This window comes from Chroicocephalus ridibundus, chromosome 9, assembly GCF_963924245.1.
Source record: "Chroicocephalus ridibundus chromosome 9, bChrRid1.1, whole genome shotgun sequence".
Lineage (NCBI taxonomy): Eukaryota > Metazoa > Chordata > Aves > Charadriiformes > Laridae > Chroicocephalus > Chroicocephalus ridibundus.
In genome coordinates, this window is record NC_086292.1 from 30,951,822 (window position 1) to 30,969,714 (window position 17,893).

At 40.3% G+C, this 17,893-nt stretch overlaps 2 protein-coding genes across 4 annotated transcripts; one reads left to right on the forward strand and one right to left on the reverse strand.

Moving 5' to 3' along the window:
- Positions 1-826: 826 nt before the first annotated feature.
- Positions 827-5,535, forward strand: RPS27L (ribosomal protein S27 like; the record flags this gene model as incomplete). The annotated part of the gene is made up of 4 exons (XM_063346830.1): positions 827-994; positions 1,293-1,401; positions 3,765-3,875; positions 5,020-5,535. Coding segments are annotated over 4 exons (417 nt in total), but the record flags the coding sequence as incomplete, so codon positions are not given.
- On the reverse strand, positions 4,550-17,893 carry LACTB (lactamase beta). 3 transcript variants are annotated; one of them, XM_063345390.1, is made up of 6 exons: positions 17,129-17,893; positions 16,202-16,268; positions 12,979-13,169; positions 12,268-12,617; positions 10,486-10,647; positions 4,550-9,403 (listed from the first exon to the last, which is right to left on the reverse strand). In XM_063345390.1, the coding sequence occupies exons 1-6, from the start codon at positions 17,456-17,458 to the stop codon at positions 8,860-8,862; spliced, it is 1,644 nt and encodes a 547-aa protein (XP_063201460.1). In that variant the 5' UTR covers positions 17,459-17,893; the 3' UTR covers positions 4,550-8,859. The 3 variants fall into 3 exon arrangements, with proteins under 3 accessions (XP_063201460.1, XP_063201462.1, XP_063201459.1); XM_063345392.1 differs by having other exon boundaries at positions 10,486-10,651; positions 12,272-12,617; positions 17,144-17,890; XM_063345389.1 differs by having other exon boundaries at positions 10,486-10,651; positions 12,272-12,617; positions 17,129-17,888.

Below are 17,893 nucleotides of genomic sequence, written 5' to 3' on the forward strand. Positions count from 1 at the left end.
GCATGTTTCAGAAGACTTTTCATAATAAGCAATTTTCATAAGGTCTATTTGTGCCACTTACTGGGCTTCTAGTGAATTACACCTTTAAGTCTTCTGGGCTTGATTTAATTAAATCCAAGGGTCTTTACAGATTACATTTGTGATTATTTTTGTCAATTTATGTAAAAAAACCACTCAATCTCTTACGAAAAAATTAATGAAAAATGTTTTTTTCATTCCCACTATCTGCAATATTTTTATTTCTCACAGATTCTCTAAATTGGATTAAACACGTAAGTGGTAACTAACAGAAATTCTTCTGCATTTTTCTTTTCGACTGGGGTGGGGAACTGCAGAAGAATATGCACGTAGGTACAACTTCGTGTGATGTGTATGAAACGACATGTAAGCGACAATTTAGTAAGCATTTCATATTAGGGGGTTGGAACGTGATGATCTTTACGATCCCTTCTAACCCAAACCGTTCCATGGTTCTATGACAAGTAGACGGGACTCCTCGATTCCACTTATTACCTGACAATGCCTGTGTCGCATGAATCTGTTAGAGAGACAAATGAGCAGAATTTTTGAAAAGAGAACTGCGCTCACGTTAAGCCTCTGTCTCTCCCTGCGCTAACCAGCCGTCCGGCGCCGGTGCGAGGAGCGCCGCGGCGCTGCCCCGCCGTCAACTCTCACGGCCGTTGCTGAAGCTCTCAGGCTGCTTCTTCCTCCAAGTGCCATTTTGTCCATCACAAACCGCCAGGCGCATTACTGCGACCTCCTGCAAAAAGTCCTCGGAAGGCGGGCGCGCTCTCTGCGCTGATTTCCTATCCAATTAAGCAGATGACGTGACGTGCAGGGCAGTGAGGCCCTGCCGTTGTGGCCACCGGCCTCCCGCCCCCCCAACCACCATAGAGCCGAGTCCGCCGCGTGCCCAGAGCGGCTGCGCGCCGGCCGGAAGCGGGCGGGGCGGGGCGGGGCGGGGGGCGGCCTGGCGGCGGCAGCAGCCATGCCGGTGGGTTGTTTACCAGCGCCGCACGGGCCTTTCCGCGGGGCACGGACTGCGCCGGGCACTGGCATTGGGCCTCCGGATGATAGGAGCCATCCCGCTACTGCGGCCTTCGGGGCGGGGGTGGGGGGATGGAGTGGCCGCTCCCGCCTCACCGGCCGGGAAGCCCCGAGGGGGCCTGGCCGCCCCCGGCGCTGCGGGGAGGGTGGCTCCAGGGCCGCGGCCGCGCTGGGTTAGAGTCGCCTGGCCGGGTGTTCCCAGCGTCACTTAACGCGCTGTGCCTTCTCCCTCTTGTCCCTCCCAGCTGGCGAAAGATCTGGTGCATCCCTCCTTGGAGGATGAGAAGAGAAAGCACAAGAAGAAACGTCTTGTGCAGAGCCCAAACTCCTACTTCATGGATGTAAAATGCCCAGGTAAAGATTGTAAATGCTTATATCTTACAGAAGGAACAAAACTAATTTTGTATGTCGTTCGTTTTCATTAAAGGTCTGATTTTTTTAAATTTTTTTTTTTAAGTAAAAGTGGTTTATTTGTTCTGCAGAGAAAAAAAAAAAAGCATGTCTGCGTTCTTCTAACAATAAAAGTGTTTTCAACCTTTTCCAAAAGTTAATTTGGACAATTAGATTTTTATTTTATTTTCTGGAGGTCTGTCATGTGATGATTTTTTTTTTTCCTGTTACGAAATCTTGGCAAGTCGGGAATAAACCTAACCTCCAGATTTGCCTGTGTAAGAAGTGAAATGAAATGGATGCCTTAAAGCATCAATGGCACAAGTTTCAAATAGAAGACAAGATTGGTTTCCCCCTTTTCTAAGTTGGTTGATTCTGGAAGAGCAACCAGAAAAACTTTGCACAAGGATATACGCAGGCATAGTGGGACTTGTACATTGAGGTAAAACATACGCAACTGCCTTTTTCACATCTTGCTGTTAAGAAGTGAGCTCACATCTAGCACACGCATACAGGGGTTATATTTAAGATGTTGCCTGTGTCCGCTTTTCACAGATTTTCATTACTTTGGCTCAGAAACATCTGTATAACCAACAACTTTTTTATAAACTGAACCAGAGGATCTTCTAGCACAATTACAGGAGTGTGCTCTACCAGTGAACAGCTTTGATCAGCACAGCTACTTCCATATCCAGGCACAGAAATTGTTGTGTGGTAACTTATCACCTAGAAACTACTGCAGTGTAAGAAGGTTATAGCAGTAAGCAAATGCATAGACTGACTTACAGTAGCGATCATCCTGACTAGAAGCAGGGAATTGTTGCTGTATTCACGTTTCTTATTGTCTTACTCTTTCTTAGTAGCTTAGATTCCTAAGAAGCTTTGAGATGTTGTTTTCCATCTAAAAGTGAGGTAAATTCATTAAAACTTTGTAAATAAAGTGTGGTTACTTTTAAAATATACATGGTTGAAGGCTAAGCCACTGATTTTTTTTTTTTTTAAACTGTCTTCAAACCAGTGTACAGGTACGCATATAGTAAGATACAGTTAATGTCAACATACGCCCACGAGTCTCTGGTTATCTTCATTATTGTTGAATTAATTGGTTACTGAGTTTCAGAGATATATAGAGCAAAGCAGGAGAGCTTCAATAATGAGGGAGTCTTAAACACGAGGCAGTGAAAATACCAGACGGCCTTATGCATCGTTCAGTGGTGTTGGAAGTTACTGAAATGGATTGGGCTCATTTCCCAGCAAAATCCACAAAGTTAAAAACTCAGCAACATGGAAGTACGTATTCATGGGGGGAAAAACAACACTTTCTAGGGTTAAATTTTAGCTGCTAGAAGTTTGTGCAAAGAAAGATTTGTGCAGTTACTATTTGTGATTTAAACAAAGCAGAAATTTGTAATTCTGTCTAATAGGAGTTCTCTCTACCAACCAGAACTCGTTAAGAGCGCTTTCTGAGGACCTTCCTCACAACATATATTCTATCTTGTCTTTCTGGTCCACACATACTGAAAATGGAATCTATTCTCACCTTAATTTATTTGTCTGTTTCTATATCCACATCTAGATTAAATCCTTTACAAGTCTTAAATTATTAGATTAATTAATTAGATTAATTATTAAATTAAAAATACTTTGCAGGGAGAAGAATGAACGCAGTGAAAATCTCTTTGCCTAAGCCGTGTATGGGAGCGACTTCATTCTTTCTTAAGTCACAGAATTTACAAATTGTAGACAAAGTGTTGCTGGTGCCTCTTCTTGCACCTGAAATTAGTGAAGTTATTCTGTGCAAGTCTCCCCCTTTAAATATGATGCTAGCTTTGTAGAATGTAACCAAGCACATGCCTTATGTGTACTAATTATTAAACAGAAAGCAAACACAGATTTGAACAGCAGTGTTTATATTCACAGCTGCCAGACCTTTGTCAACAGCAATGTTTAGTATTACAAGTTAAGTATTTCTTTAGCCAGATGGGTTCTTCTCTTCAGCAGAGAATGCTACCCTAGAATGCCTTGACTTTTTTTTGCAGGAGACAAATGACAGGCAAATTAGGGCTTGTGAGCCATCAGGCTGTGCTGTTCATATGGGGAATCATAACAGTTTCAGTTAACTAACTTGCTTTCATGTGCACATTTACTAAAAGCAAGTACTTCAGACCACAATAACAATGTTTTGCTTTGTTTTACTTGATACGCTCTGTAATAAAATACAGATCAATTTTTGGACAAGTGTATTTAGAGTATCTGATTCAATTACACATACAATAAAAAAAAACCATGCTGGAAATAATGGAAAGTTTAATAATGCTGTTTTCCAGGATGCTACAAGATCACGACTGTATTCAGCCATGCTCAGACAGTAGTTCTGTGTGTAGGGTGTTCAACTGTCTTGTGTCAGCCTACTGGGGGCAAAGCCAGGCTCACAGAAGGTAAGGGGCAATGTTTAGCAGCCTAAATGTACCACTTACATAAATGCATTTATGTATTTATAGCCTGCAAATATTCTAGCTTCGATTTTGAAAACTGATACTGGAATGCTTATTTTGCAAATTGCTTAGAGTTGGCTAGTAAAAACATTGTTAATGGGCCCTGAATTGCTGATTATTTTTTTTTTTTCAGATTCTTGTTTTTAAGTGGCTATACAGATGCATCAGGCAGTTAAGCAGCTACATTGTGATCAAACACACATGATTTTAGGTGGTTTGTGATGTCGTTTCCTTTAGCCTATCTGTAATAAATACTGTCTATTTAATTCTGAGCTAAGTTTACAGCGTTAAAAAGCAGCATTAAAGGAGTAGGGTACTTTTGCCAGGCTGAACCAGCCCTGTGCCACTGCTAGTCAGTTATGGCTTGCCTGTTTGTTTTTAAACGATCGTGCTCTAAGGCAGTTCCCTGGCTCAGGTTGCTTAATCAAAATTTGTTTTGTATAAATTGTAAGGAAACAAATAACCACTGATACTTACATACAGGTAACTGGTATAGCACCAGTATATCTTGAAATGCAACCCAATGCCTGGGGTATATGAAAAGCACTGGAAACACTTGAGGGTTTAAAAAAAATTAAAGAACAATTCAAGAAATTAAAGAACAATTAAAAGAACAATTAAAGAACAAATCCAGATTTTATTCACGTTTTGTTTGAAGGTCAAAAGGTAAATATATATGCAAACTGCATATCTTAGTGCATATACCATATATGAATGTAGTTTATATGAGGACAGAGTACCTGATATAAGGCTGTTGAGCAGTTGAAAAGGTATCAACACTCCTAGCAGCTGTTTCAGTTTGGGGTTTGTATCACTAAAGGGATGGAACAGTAGACTGAAATTTTAAAAGGCATCTGGAAGAAAAGAAATAGTACACCTTAGCCTTATTTTAAGATTAATTGTACGACAGCCATATTGTTCCGGTTGAGTTAGAGCAAACTCAGAGTGACAAATCTTCACCTCTTGTGGTACATGAAATTTAAATTTATTGCACGAATTTTCCTACTTAAGTTGGGCGGGCAAATTTCCAAGGCAGTCTAACAATTTAGGGTCTATTCGTATCTATACTCATATGATTTCTTTACAGGCTGTTCATTTAGAAGAAAGCAACACTGAACACTTCAGCATGTGGTTTCGGATCTGCGTTCCTGAAAGCCTTACTGGTTTAAAAATGCCTGTTAATATACCAATGTAATTACAGTTGATTTTGTAAAAATTACATGCTATTGGTGACTAATGAGCTGGAATCTCTTTTTCAATAAATGATTTAAAGTGCAAGTTTTTCCTGCAAGTTTGCAGACAACTGAGCTCTATTTTTGTAATTTTACTTTTAAACAGTGTATTGTTAATTGAGTGGCATCATGTAATATAAAAACCTTGGAATTGCTGCATCCTTCCCCTCGTTAATCATCAACTACAGCAGTGTAATGCTTTTGGTGACAGAAACTGCTCTAAGAGTGCATTTTGTATACTTTATTACTGCAACTACCCTAGATTAGATAGATTTAAAATGGCTCATTTGCTTTCAACGTTGCTTTAGTCCCTTTACTATGTTGAGTAACGTGGCGATAAATAAAAATATAAAGTTACTCACTCATGTTCACCTGTTTTTGTGGAATGCATGTTTTTTCCCTCCCTCTAATCTGATCTCGAAACTCCATTTGGTATTCTATACTGAGACTTCCATAAAGAAAAAAAAGTCTTTTGCAAAACACTGAGAGCACTTGGTATAGAGAAGGCATATGGTGTATATAAACAACAGTAAGTCAGCAAACTACACTAACAGCCATGAATGGTATCCAGGCAATAAAAAAACTAGTACAGCAAAACCATGCATGTTTTCAGTATTAAATACTGATATTAAATAATTACCTTTTGGCAACAAGGAAACAGGGTTTTAGTTAGTTTTTTAAAGCCATCCCTTTCTAAATGGCTGTTAAAAAGTGGATTTTTTTTAAGCCATGAGAAAACATTCAAAGTCTTACATGTATCTTATTTTACTAAATAATATCTTAAGTTAAGTATCAACATCTTTTTCAAAGTATCGGTTATCTTGCCGAGCTAATTATTGTTGGGAATTTCTATTTAACCTGTATTATTTTTTACGACTTTTAAAATACGTATGTTTCTTAGTGAATAAAAAACCCCAAAACCCAGTATTACAACTTGTTGCATTTGCTAGATAAGTTTTATTTCAGTTAATTCAAACAGTGAACACCTATAATTATCAGATGCAAAAAGCAGATGTTTTGATACAGAAATAGATGCGCCAATTTAGCATATGTGCCTTTTAAGAAAAGTACAGCTTTATGTCAGTACCATACTGTGTTTTCACAATAAAGGTTAATTTAAGAGCAAGTTAATCGTAACAGCTGCTCTTAATTGGCCAGTTTCCCATACTTAATGCTGGTCCATCAAATAACTGGTTTCAGGACAAAGATCAAAGTAGCAATATTAATTCACTTGTATCCTGAATACATGTGCTGCGGCCAGATTGATTCCTAGTCTTCCATATCTTTGCCTTCTCTTCTTCTACCCTAAAATATAAGACTCATGATAAGTAAATACCGAATCAGAGAAAGTCAGTGACCCATTTTGTTACAGGTACTGGAAGATGAAATTCAGACATCATAGCATCTCCAAGACTGTACATGTGACAACTGAGGTTTTTTTTAAAAGCCCTAAGTTACAGGAGATACAGCATAAAAAACGTGGTATACATATAAAAAGTTGTTGGCTAAACGTAACTTATGAGGGGAGTGAGACACTGTCATTAAGATCTTGGTGTTAGAAATTCCTTAGGACACTTCTTACCATTATTTGCTTTCATACATCAAATATTTACATTTATTAGTGTTTGGTCATATGCAGACAACCGTAACAGTAAACCTATGCCTTCTACATTCTTCATCGTTCTCTAAATGCAAACACAACGGTCAGTGCGTAAACCTTGTTTTCTCTCAAGTATGCAAAATGGTTTTAAAGAGTAAATACCACTTGCAAAAAGGTATGTTATAAATCCTAAAATAACAGCATTACTTTTCAGGTTTTCTACATTTAAAACATTGTATTTGGTCTATTTCTATTCATGTATTCTTCAACATGAAAACAACGTAGAACTACTTACTCTCGTTCCCTGTGTAAAACGGGCAATGACTTCTGCTGCTGCACATTTACCCAGCTAGCAGGTGCTCAAGACTGGAAAAAAAAAAATGTTGCTGTTGTGGAAGACGCTCACCTCCAGTACTTCTGTATTGGAACTCCCAAACAATACCAAAGACCTCAGTGGAAGGGTATGTAATGTACTGCCTGACCAAATGACAGTTTGTTCAGAAGGGTTCTCTCTGTTGTCTCTACTGATTTGATATTCTTGAGGTGAAGACAACCCATCGTTAATGAATGAAAAAAGTGAATTTTTGGTGAGTGGGCCAGAAAACCCAAGCAAATAGTTTAGGTGTAAGCTTTTACTGTTTTAAGGCACAAGAATGATTACAATTATGAAGAGTACTAAACCAGTCCTACTAGCTTCAATTCAAAATGTAGGTATAACACTGACACCTCAAAATATTAAATTTCCCAGTTTGTCAGTCTTAGGTAATAAATGTCATCATAGACATATGGGGAACAGAGACGACAGCATGTTGTTTTACCACCGGGCAGGTAACAACTATGAAGCTAGAAGCATTAGAAGCTAGAATACTAGAAGCACTAACTTCAAACCCTTCCTGAAGCATATTTTGGTTTGTCTCAGCCTGGAAATACTGTCTGCTGTAACGGCAGGGGAAGTGGGGTGGGGGTAGATCTTGGAGATCATGGAGATCTTCCATGCCATTACGGAATATATAAAATTAACACATTCAGATGTTACTGTATTCCTATAGTAAAATTGAAGATTAGAAAATGCTTCTTTGGAACTCTGTCACAATTTGTTGTTTCAACCTTGTGCTAAAGTAACACGTCTCCAAATGGAAAAAAAGGATGGTTTTCAAAAAAACCTCTCAAAGTCTGTAAGACTTCTACTACTGGCTTCAAGTTATTGAGTTCCTAATTCCTATATCTAAAGGAATACCTACTTGACAGAATATAGTGCCATTTCTGGCTACCGAAGTTAGCATGTGTATCCTTCAAAGACAATGAGACAGTTTGACAGCTCACCATGTGCTGTCAGCTATTCGGGCATATTTGACTGTGGAAATTATACCTTTATTTCACAGTAAACTAGTTTCACACATTCTCTGTGTCCAATAAAAATGGAGAGGACATCTAAATAACAAAAAGATTTTTACTTACATTACTCTAGCTTCATTCTTTTCTAATTCTTAACAATCCACAGCTCTGACAAAAGAGTACTTCTGGTATAAATCTGCATCCTGGATGTAGCTTCAGGATTTGGGTTTTGTTGGCGTTTTTTTTGCTTTTTAAGCAAGTAAGAAAAGTGCTATGTGAAAATGTAAAAATCAACAGTAAAACCATTGTTCTTTAAAAAGTAATACTGAACAGTTTTGGCAGACTGGAACTGTGAGAATAACGAATTATTTTGTGCTCAAATAGAGATGTGAATTTTTTCAAAAATTTAACATTTAAGGTAGATGATTTATTGTTGTACTTCTCAGCATAAGAAACCAATGCTAGTTGCTCAAATGCTTGACTGGATGAGAAAAAAACTTGTTAATACAACGGTAATTTACACAGGGACTACAGGAAGTCAAGTTTGACTGTTACATTCTCCTGTTCTGTAAGTTAGGAACTTCCCTGAGAGATGAATTCCAGTTAGACATAAGTTTAGCACCACTATCAGAAGTTAATTAAGTGAATTTTTGATGCTTTTTCTTCACGTATTCTTAGTGATCTCAAAGTCCAATTACACCCTTCTCCATTTGTTTCTCATGTTTCAGTACAGTGAGAGCAGTTACGCGTCCCTCTTTTTTTAATCCATGTATTGTGCCCATTTTTCTTTGTCAAATTCCCTCGCAATCTTTAAGGCAGTGCCGTTGAGTGAAACTGATTGCATATTACAGATAATACTAACAATTACTCCTCTAGGTGGTGCCACTAGCCCAGTATCTACAGCTTCAGAGTCCAGCTCTTCAGGAAGAATGAGGAGGACACTACTTGCGCCCACTGCACCACCCGTATGAGATGCGTAGTGTCTCTGCTGTCTGCAACAGCCACATTGTTGTTTTTTCTCTACTACAGCCCAAGCCATTGCGTATTTACCATCCCTGTCCCACGATACTTCTGTTTTTGGCACTGGGGTCCACATCATTGCGACTGTGTCTGGTTTGAGGTACCCAGGAAGAAGTTTGTCATTAGTGTTTTTAAATTGTCCGGCTTGGTAACTGTATAACAAGGCATTTCCAAATTTCAGAAGGTCACCCACTGATGACAGGAAGCCACCACCAGCCCACTTGTAAGAATTGTCCACATACGGTGCGTTTACCAGCCGTCCCTTTTTGTTGTAAACATAACACCTAGAAGTCAAGAAAAATCAACTTGTCATTCTCAGATACTATACACAACTATTTTAAGCTGCCTTACCTTAAAAGAGCAATCTGAGCATGCATTAGCTTGTTCTCATGAAACTTCAGAACGGTTTTAAATATATATTTTTAAAAATATATTTCTTGCAGAAAAATCAACAAGAAATTCAGACAGGAAAACAGAAATTAAGGTGATTTCTTAGGTTAGAAGCTTAGTTTCAACAAAAGTACTAATCCTTCTTCTTACTCTTAGGATATACTAAGAGTAAAGGCAATATACAAATAAGACATGTGACAGAAATCTATAGATCAGCCAGCACAGGATTTTTCTTAAATCTCTGTACTAGATTTAACGTGTTTTAAGGAAGAGGAATCCTACAAACTACCGCATGATTATCAGACACTGAGCTGAAATTTCACTGAAGTCTTAGGTGACTGCTCCTAGACAGTAGTTACCATTTATGATTGATTTCCCCCCACTGCTCCATTACAGTTACCATATTCTACAACAACTGAATATTCTGGAACTACTAAGAAGTAGTTTTCAAAAGTTAATAAAAAGAAATCAATTGGTGAAGCATGTTCCGTGTTAAACAGAATTTTAATTCTGGTTAAAATTGATACTATAATTACATTTATGAAAACCTTGTGTTGCTGTGAGACTATTACAATTCCACGGAACTCTTAAGAAGTCAGTATATTAAGCAAACCAAGGTAACTATATATTCTAACATAATCTCCTAGTTACTCCTTTATTTTACTCTATTTACACTTGCCTGCTTATTTGTACCCAAAATAAATGCAAACTTCAAAGTCACCCCTGCCACTCCCCCCTATATATACTTTCATAACAGGAAATACTTACTTCCTATTCTGTAATTTTACATGGTAATTACAGAAACAATACCATAATGCTGACATAACATCAGTTACATGACTAACTTTGAAATAACATAAGCCACTTTGTTTAAAAGTAAAAAAACAGTAATTCACATGTTCTTAATTCAGTTGGCTTAATAAAGACAAAAAGAGCAAAAATTGTTGTGGAAAAAAAATATTTCATCCTTGTTTACCTTGCTCTGTTATATATCATTGCTTCATTGTCATCCAGTACAGTTGACAGCATATCCAAATCGCGAAACATTTTTAGCATATAATCTGTAAATTTTTGTCCTGAAGCTCTCTCCACAACAGCACTTAAGAGAGTAAAGCCGTATGTTGAATACAAGAACTGACTACCTTGAAGGAACACAATGAGAAAGGGGGGGGGGAAGTTAGCTGCATGACGCTTAAATAGAATCTGAAGAATAAAATTTAAGTAATCACATGTGCAAATAAAACCATATATAGCAATGAATTAAAAAACGCTCCTTCCATCCCCATTTTAATATGATGCGAATCACAAGCTTATGATACTGGGCCCTGGGACTTTTCTGTACTGCAGCAGGCACAGGTGCTTGCCAAGTGCAGGTTGCTCTGAGAACAGCGCTAAAAAATTTTCAGGGATTGGCATGTACGGCCAGGTTTCACACCCAGATGCGAAGACTGACATTTAACATCCTTTCCACAAGATTTACCCTACCAGTTCTAACAAGGATATCTGGATTTGGAAAGCTGAAGCAAACCATAAAATCACTTACTGTGACTTGCTTGTGAATCTATACCCTAGAGGTGGAAAGACAAGGGTAGTACTCATTCAAGGTTTTCAAAGGTCTTGATCACCTCTACCATAGTGTTTCTAGTTCTAGAATATCCCGGAAGATAATGTGAATGCTAACATGCATACTATTTAAGACAATGTAATTTATTTACAAAACAATGTTTCATTTTTAAAAATCTCATTCTTGTGAATGAGACGCCCTTTATGAAACATCTACATATCAAGCAACTGCTGAATTGCCTACAGTTGAGACAGATCTCCTACTTGAAGTGGTTCCTAGAACTCTCCAAGATGGTAAGTGGTTAACTTCTCCCCCTTCTTATCCTTCTCCCCTTAAATGCGCTTTATTTACTGTTTATCTGCAATGCATATCATTTGCCTGTTAACCTAATTCATTTAGAAATTACACCCAGAGTTCCTCAAAGTCCTCTCTATAATTAACTTAAATAATTCCAACAGTAAATAACCTTCTGTGATTCTGTGGCCTTTCTGTAAAATCTTTTAGCTCTGGTTTAGTACCCCACTAAAATTTTTTGCTTTTGGTTTGTATCTAGAAGGCCCAGAGCAGGAATACAGCAAGTTGGTATCTGCTTACAAAATACTTTGTAGATACAAATTTGTTACCAAAATTATAATCTGCTTTAGCATTTATAAATTCAGTAACTGGTACATTTCACAGCACTTACTGCATTACTTAGAGCTCCTGGAAGAAGTGAGAAGAGTCTTATTTCTACCCGAGGTCCCTCTTTCTCTTCTCTCCTGCATTATCTGGGACTCTTTGTATTACCTTTTAAGTCTTTGCTACATCATATTTTGAACCTGCTGGATTATGGTGCAGATACACCATTAGAAGGTATCCCTATGAGCATAATTCTTTAAGTCAGTAGATTGGTAAAGATATCTATACAAGACTGTTATCTAAAACTGAACTGATAAAATCCTGATCAGTTCAGTCTTCAAAAGTTATGTCAGTTTTAAGGCAATTACATGACCGGATGGTTTGTGCAGAACAGCCCAAGTACTCCTCTGTTGAGCTCTTAATGGGGCACAAGACGAAAAAAAAAAAGGGGTGAGGGGAAAAAAGCAGAAGAAAACAACCCCCCCCCACAAACACTCTTTACTGGATTCTACTATCTTCCAATTTGAAACAAAAATTTCACCAGAAGAGCACATTTTGGTCTAACTGAATAGAAACTCACCTGGTTTAAAGAATAAGGGATCATTTTTAAATATCTTCAGTGATTCAATCACACTTCCAAATTTTTCCTTCAAATAATACTCTTCTTGCTCAAATTCCTTGTCTCTCTTGCCAGGTTTTGAATTTCGGCTTTTTACCTCACCTTCGTGTTCTTTCCTCGGTTTGACAGAATCAGTCTTTTCAATCCCTTTGCCGCCTTCTTCTTTTTGTTCTTTATCCTGATAGGGCTTTGTTAGTTTAAATGCTCTGTTTGCCTTTTCCTTCTCTTCCTTTACTTTTGCAATATCTTTTTCATAGTGACGAATCCCACTCAAGTGGGAAACTAACAGCCTTGTAGTAATAGCGACCTAGGTAGAAAGGACAATATTTAAACATGAGCTCTCTTTATTAAAGAATTTGCACACTAAATCACCAGAAAAGTAAAATCCAACATGACTAGGAACAGAGAAAGAAGATCTTTTAAGTATCATGTCTTAAAACCAGTCAAAATATATACATATTTACATGCACACCACACACTTGATAGAAAACTGAAGATCCAAATTTCCAGCGTTGCTTTTTTGAGCAGCAAACATCAGTACTTGTCTAAATGATTTTTGTTTTTTACAGAAATAGGTCCAGATACAGGCACCTGCACACATACAGCTGTGAAATGCCAGGAACAAAAATCCAAAAAAGTGTTACCAATAAACAATTACAATTACATACCTTTTCACCCTCGTAGACTTTTTCTGGAAATTCAGGGACGTATTTCTGCACCGGAGCATCTAAATCCAGTTTCCCCTCTTCCCACAACTTAGCAACAGCCATCATCGTAAGACACTTGCTAATACTAGCAATTCGCATGATTGTCTCTGGCTTACATACTACACGATTCTCTACATCAGCATAACCCAAACCTTTAAGAAAATAAAAACACTGTGGTAAATATTTTGCATAGAGGCATGCTGAGTTAATTATTTGCAATGAATTAGATTTACTGGCTCCTTAAAATGTTTTTCCTTTAGCTAAACTGGGATCTGAAGCGTTGGACTATCCCTGCTCCTGCTTCAATTAAGTTAATAACATTTTAAATGCAGTAGGAACAGTTAATCAAAGTCCATTGTATTGGCCAATGGCACCCCAAGTTATTGATTGTCCTGGTTTGAGACTACAAAACAAACCTAACGATAAACGAGATTGAAGATTAAGCCAAAATTTACACTCCTGAGGTCAAATATTCAATGTAGAAAAACTAGAGAGACCAAAATCTAGACTGTAAAATAACTGACCAACAGTCACAAATACTCCATTTATTGTTCTGAATTAATGGTTGAAAGAGTAAAGGGTCTTTTTTTTTATCAACACAGAAATTGAGAAAGGAATTAATACACAAACTCAGCAATTACCTAAACTGTAAAGCTTCACAAAACAGTGGTGTTATACGCTATGTTTCAACATCACTCAGCCCAACTTCAATTAAAAGACAGCTTAATGGTCTCTGTACCAGTGTTTTCCTATGTAATCTGTTGAGGGATATTACTTGCTTAGCGTAAATAAGTAAGTTTTAACTAGAATAAATTATTTAGGATTATAATAAGGTGTGATCTGTGCCGTTTGCCTAGCTTTACTTAGGATGAGTAGCTAGATTTGCTGAAGCTTTAGGCCATGATAGGGTTATTTTTCGTAGTAATTTTCCCAGCAGCTGGTACTGTGCTGTGGTTTATTCTTTTAGTATGGGAAAATGTTTCGGTATCACACTGATGTGTTGGTTTTTTTCCCCAAGTCTGGGACACTTCAGTTCCCCATGTTCTGACAGCGAGTGCAGGTGCACAAGGAGGCTAAACCAGAAAATAAGGAGGCTCCAACCCTCAGCTAAAACTGCAAATCAACTGCCTGCCTACCTGGACACAAAAAAAGAATCCAATAAGACGTTAGAAGATCCCAGACTAAAAATCACCATTGGACTAAAAGATGCATGGACAGTGCATGAAGGGCACGTGAAGAGTGGGTGTATGGATCACAAGAGTGTAACTGCCCAGGGATTTCTTTCTTTGGGGTCCCTCTCTTTGGAGGCACCCAGCCCAGGCTGTCCTGGCTGCTGTACCTTTCAATTACATCAATTATTTTATAAAATCCAATCCCTGAGACTCTGCTGCAGGAAATCTAGGGTCAAGCCTCAAAAAGGAGGAAGTGTGCCCAAGAGTAGGTGTGTGTTTGTGTGCCACCATGAATGGTGTGTGAATGCTCAGGCAGCGGCTCCTCTGTTAACATAACCAACCCACAAGTCTGGTAGCAAGAACTGGAATTAATTAGGCATTATCAGGCTTCCATACTAATCTCTAGTTTGAGCTAGGTTTGAAGAAACTGTGCAAACGATGTTGCTGCATAAAAAGCAATGAAATGCAGTAGCGACATATTTGTAGTTTTGAGTACAAGCAAGGCCTGCAAGCAATGCATGTCTGCCTATATAAAACTGCAGTCTAATAATGAACTACTCACGGAAAAAATCTCTTGCCAAAATACAAGAAATAAACCAGATGACATGTCAGTTGCCCAAGACCCTTCCTTTTACGTGAAGTTGCTACTCAAGTGCTTGCATGATGCTTGTGAACGCAGATGCTGTACCCCTCAGTGAAAATACCTGCCAAGTCTCAAATCACTCCTATCAGTTCAGCAAGAAAGCAGATTTAGTACTATGGTTACAGAATATGTGCAACTTACGCCTGTTCTCCCCATGAAGAAGGAAGGAGGACAACAAAACAAGCCAGAAGTCTGCTAGAGCAATGCTTCCCACCTCCCAGCTGCCTTACTAAAGGCACGTTGTTCTCTTTGTCAATACACAGCAGGGTACGGGAAGCTCTGCCATGGCTCACACTCCCACGTGAAGTTCTCTCACTACTGGATCTGGCAGTGCTGGTGATAAATCACAACCCCGGCACTAGCTCCCTCAGGCACTTCCCTGATATCAAGGGAAGGATTCTGCAAAATCTTATAAAAACAACTGCTTTAATTGCTAGGTAATGTGAGACCAGAAAAAGCTATCTGGTTTGAGAAAGTTTGCGATTAAGTTTCCAGTACAATTTTCTTATTAGGCCATGTGACAAAAGGTACCAGAGGCTCTCCAACTCACCGCTGTCATGATGAAAGAGAAATTAAAACTTACAATCAGCTTTATACATATATAAAAGTCAATGCAACAACAGAATGTCAGAAGAAAGTTAGTCACAATCTCACTTACAAAGATTTTTTTTTTCCAAATTCTGTAACACATTAATAAAATATGTTGCCACTTACATTTAAGCTGTCCAAAAAACCCAAAACACATTATGAAAATGTTTCCAAAAATACACACACAGTTTGGTGGTTTTTTTTAAATAAACATCAAATGTCTACGTGATATGAGCAGTACTAACAGACTCTATTTAAAACTAAACTGTGTAACCAGAAAAATCACTTGCAATTTCTGGACGGATGACAACTGTTAAATCCCAGTATCTTCCCAGCAAAAATCTACACTTCAGCCCCCAAATGTGAGCCAGATCACCAAATGTGAGCCATTACTACTTTGACTATTAATTAAGTTCCTGTGCGGAGAACAGTTCACCTCCTATACAGAGTTCTACCAGACCACTCCACAGCTGTATACCTGGAGTGTAAGTATACTCAAAGACCAATCTGACAAATTAATGGAAGAAATGTTCTTAAACATAACTGTTGAGATATACTAGCACATTCAGGAAGTTAATAAATTATCAGTTCCTGGAAATCATTGAGGTTTACCAAGGAAAGTATCACTTCATACTCCCTAGGCACCTGTTTCTGGCCACTGCCTGGAGATGTGACATCAAGTGGATGAAATCTCAGCCTGATCAGTGTGTCTAACTTGTTCATTTTTAAAACGTTCATTACTTCCCAACAGCATACACAACTACTACTCCCATATACTAACCTTCCGACCAGACTTCCTTTCCATCTACAGAAACTCCAACTAGTATACCTGGGATTCCTGCTTCATCCTGTGAAAAAAAACCAGACAGAAAACATTAAGAAAGATCTTTACAGTTAAAAAAAAGCCTTTTCCCAAACCCTAAAAATGCAAACGCAATCCTACAAATACACCTGCATATTGTTGTCACATTACAGTTGAAACTTTGTCAAGTATGATTTGGGCTGAACTGGTATAAACTGCTTTCGAAAAGCAGTCATTTTAACCCAGCAGCTGGGAAAAATACATATAACAACAATAATAATGTAAATAAAATAACTTTAATGATTTAACTAAATTGGCGATCAGGACGTGCATTAACAGAAACAAAACACTACAGAGTCAGTATGCAACATGCAAACTGCATCACCTATAAGCAAGCAGAACTTCAAAGGAGTTTGAGTCAGGTTTTCAAAGTAACTACAACGCGCTTTTTAAGGTCCTCTTCTCTCTCCTTCCAACAGCCCCCCAGGCCCTCCCTTGTTCTCAGACACTGCCACCAGCACCCGCATCAACCTCGGCCCGGCCGACGCCTCCCAAGTACTGCCGGTCTTCACCGGCGTTGCATTAAGAAGAAAAATCATGAAATATCCCTGAGGGCAGCTCCCGCGACGCCCGTCTGCGGCGGCCGAGCACCCGCAGGAGCGGCGGGCGGGGCGGGGCGGGGCGGGGCGGGCGCGGCCCCTCACCGGAGAGCTCGGGACGAGCCCGGCAGCTCGGCGGGGTTCGCCCTCCTCCCCCAGGCCCCCCAGAAACGATCCCCTCCCTCCCCCGCGGCTTGACCCAAGTCTCTTGCAGCGATCGCGACGTCCACGGTAACGAGACAGCCGGCCGCCTTCCCCCTCACGGCGGCGAGGCCCTGGCTGCCCTCCGGCCCCGCTCGCTCAGCACCTTAATCCTGCGCACCAGGTCCCGGCTCCTCTCGATGGCCGCGCCGAAGCCCCGAGGGGGCGGCAGCGGCTTCACCTCCGCCTCCTGCCCGCCGTCGGCCTCGCAGCCCGCCGGCGTCGGCACCTTCACCCCCATGGCCAGCCCCAGCGCCAGCCCCCAGCCCCAGGACCGCGCCCCGGCACCGCCGCCCCTTCGCCGGGCCGCCGCCGCCCTCCACAGGGCCCGCGCCAGGCCCCGCATGGCCGCGCCGCGCCGCCGCCGCCTCACCGGGCGGCCGCCAGGCAGCTCCAGCCGCGCCCGAGCGCTCGCCCGGCCGAGCTCCGAGCGCATCGAGCGAGGGCGGCCGCCCCTCTCGGCGCAGCGACGGCTGTGGCGGCGGGACCGGGAGCGGGGGAAGTGGAGCCTGCCCGGCCCTGCCGGGGCTCCCCCGGCCCCACAGCGCCTCTCCTGAGCAGGGGCCGGTCCCCCTTCGCCTGGCGGGAGTCGGATCAGCGGGGTTTAACCAACGCTTCCATCGCAGCCACGTCGAGCAGAGGAGAACGGAGAGAAGACGAGGGTGGAGAGAAGACGGGGGACGCTCCAAGCCACCACGTAACTTCTCGCCCTAACTCTGCACTCCACAGCAAACGAGGGCAGGATGCCGTGTAGCCTGCTGCTGAACGCCAAGCAGGGCAAGCGAGGCTAACACCAAGATAAACCCAACTGCAAGATGAGCATATTTAATTAGATTAGTGAGGAATTACTAGCAAATACTGAATTTTCCAA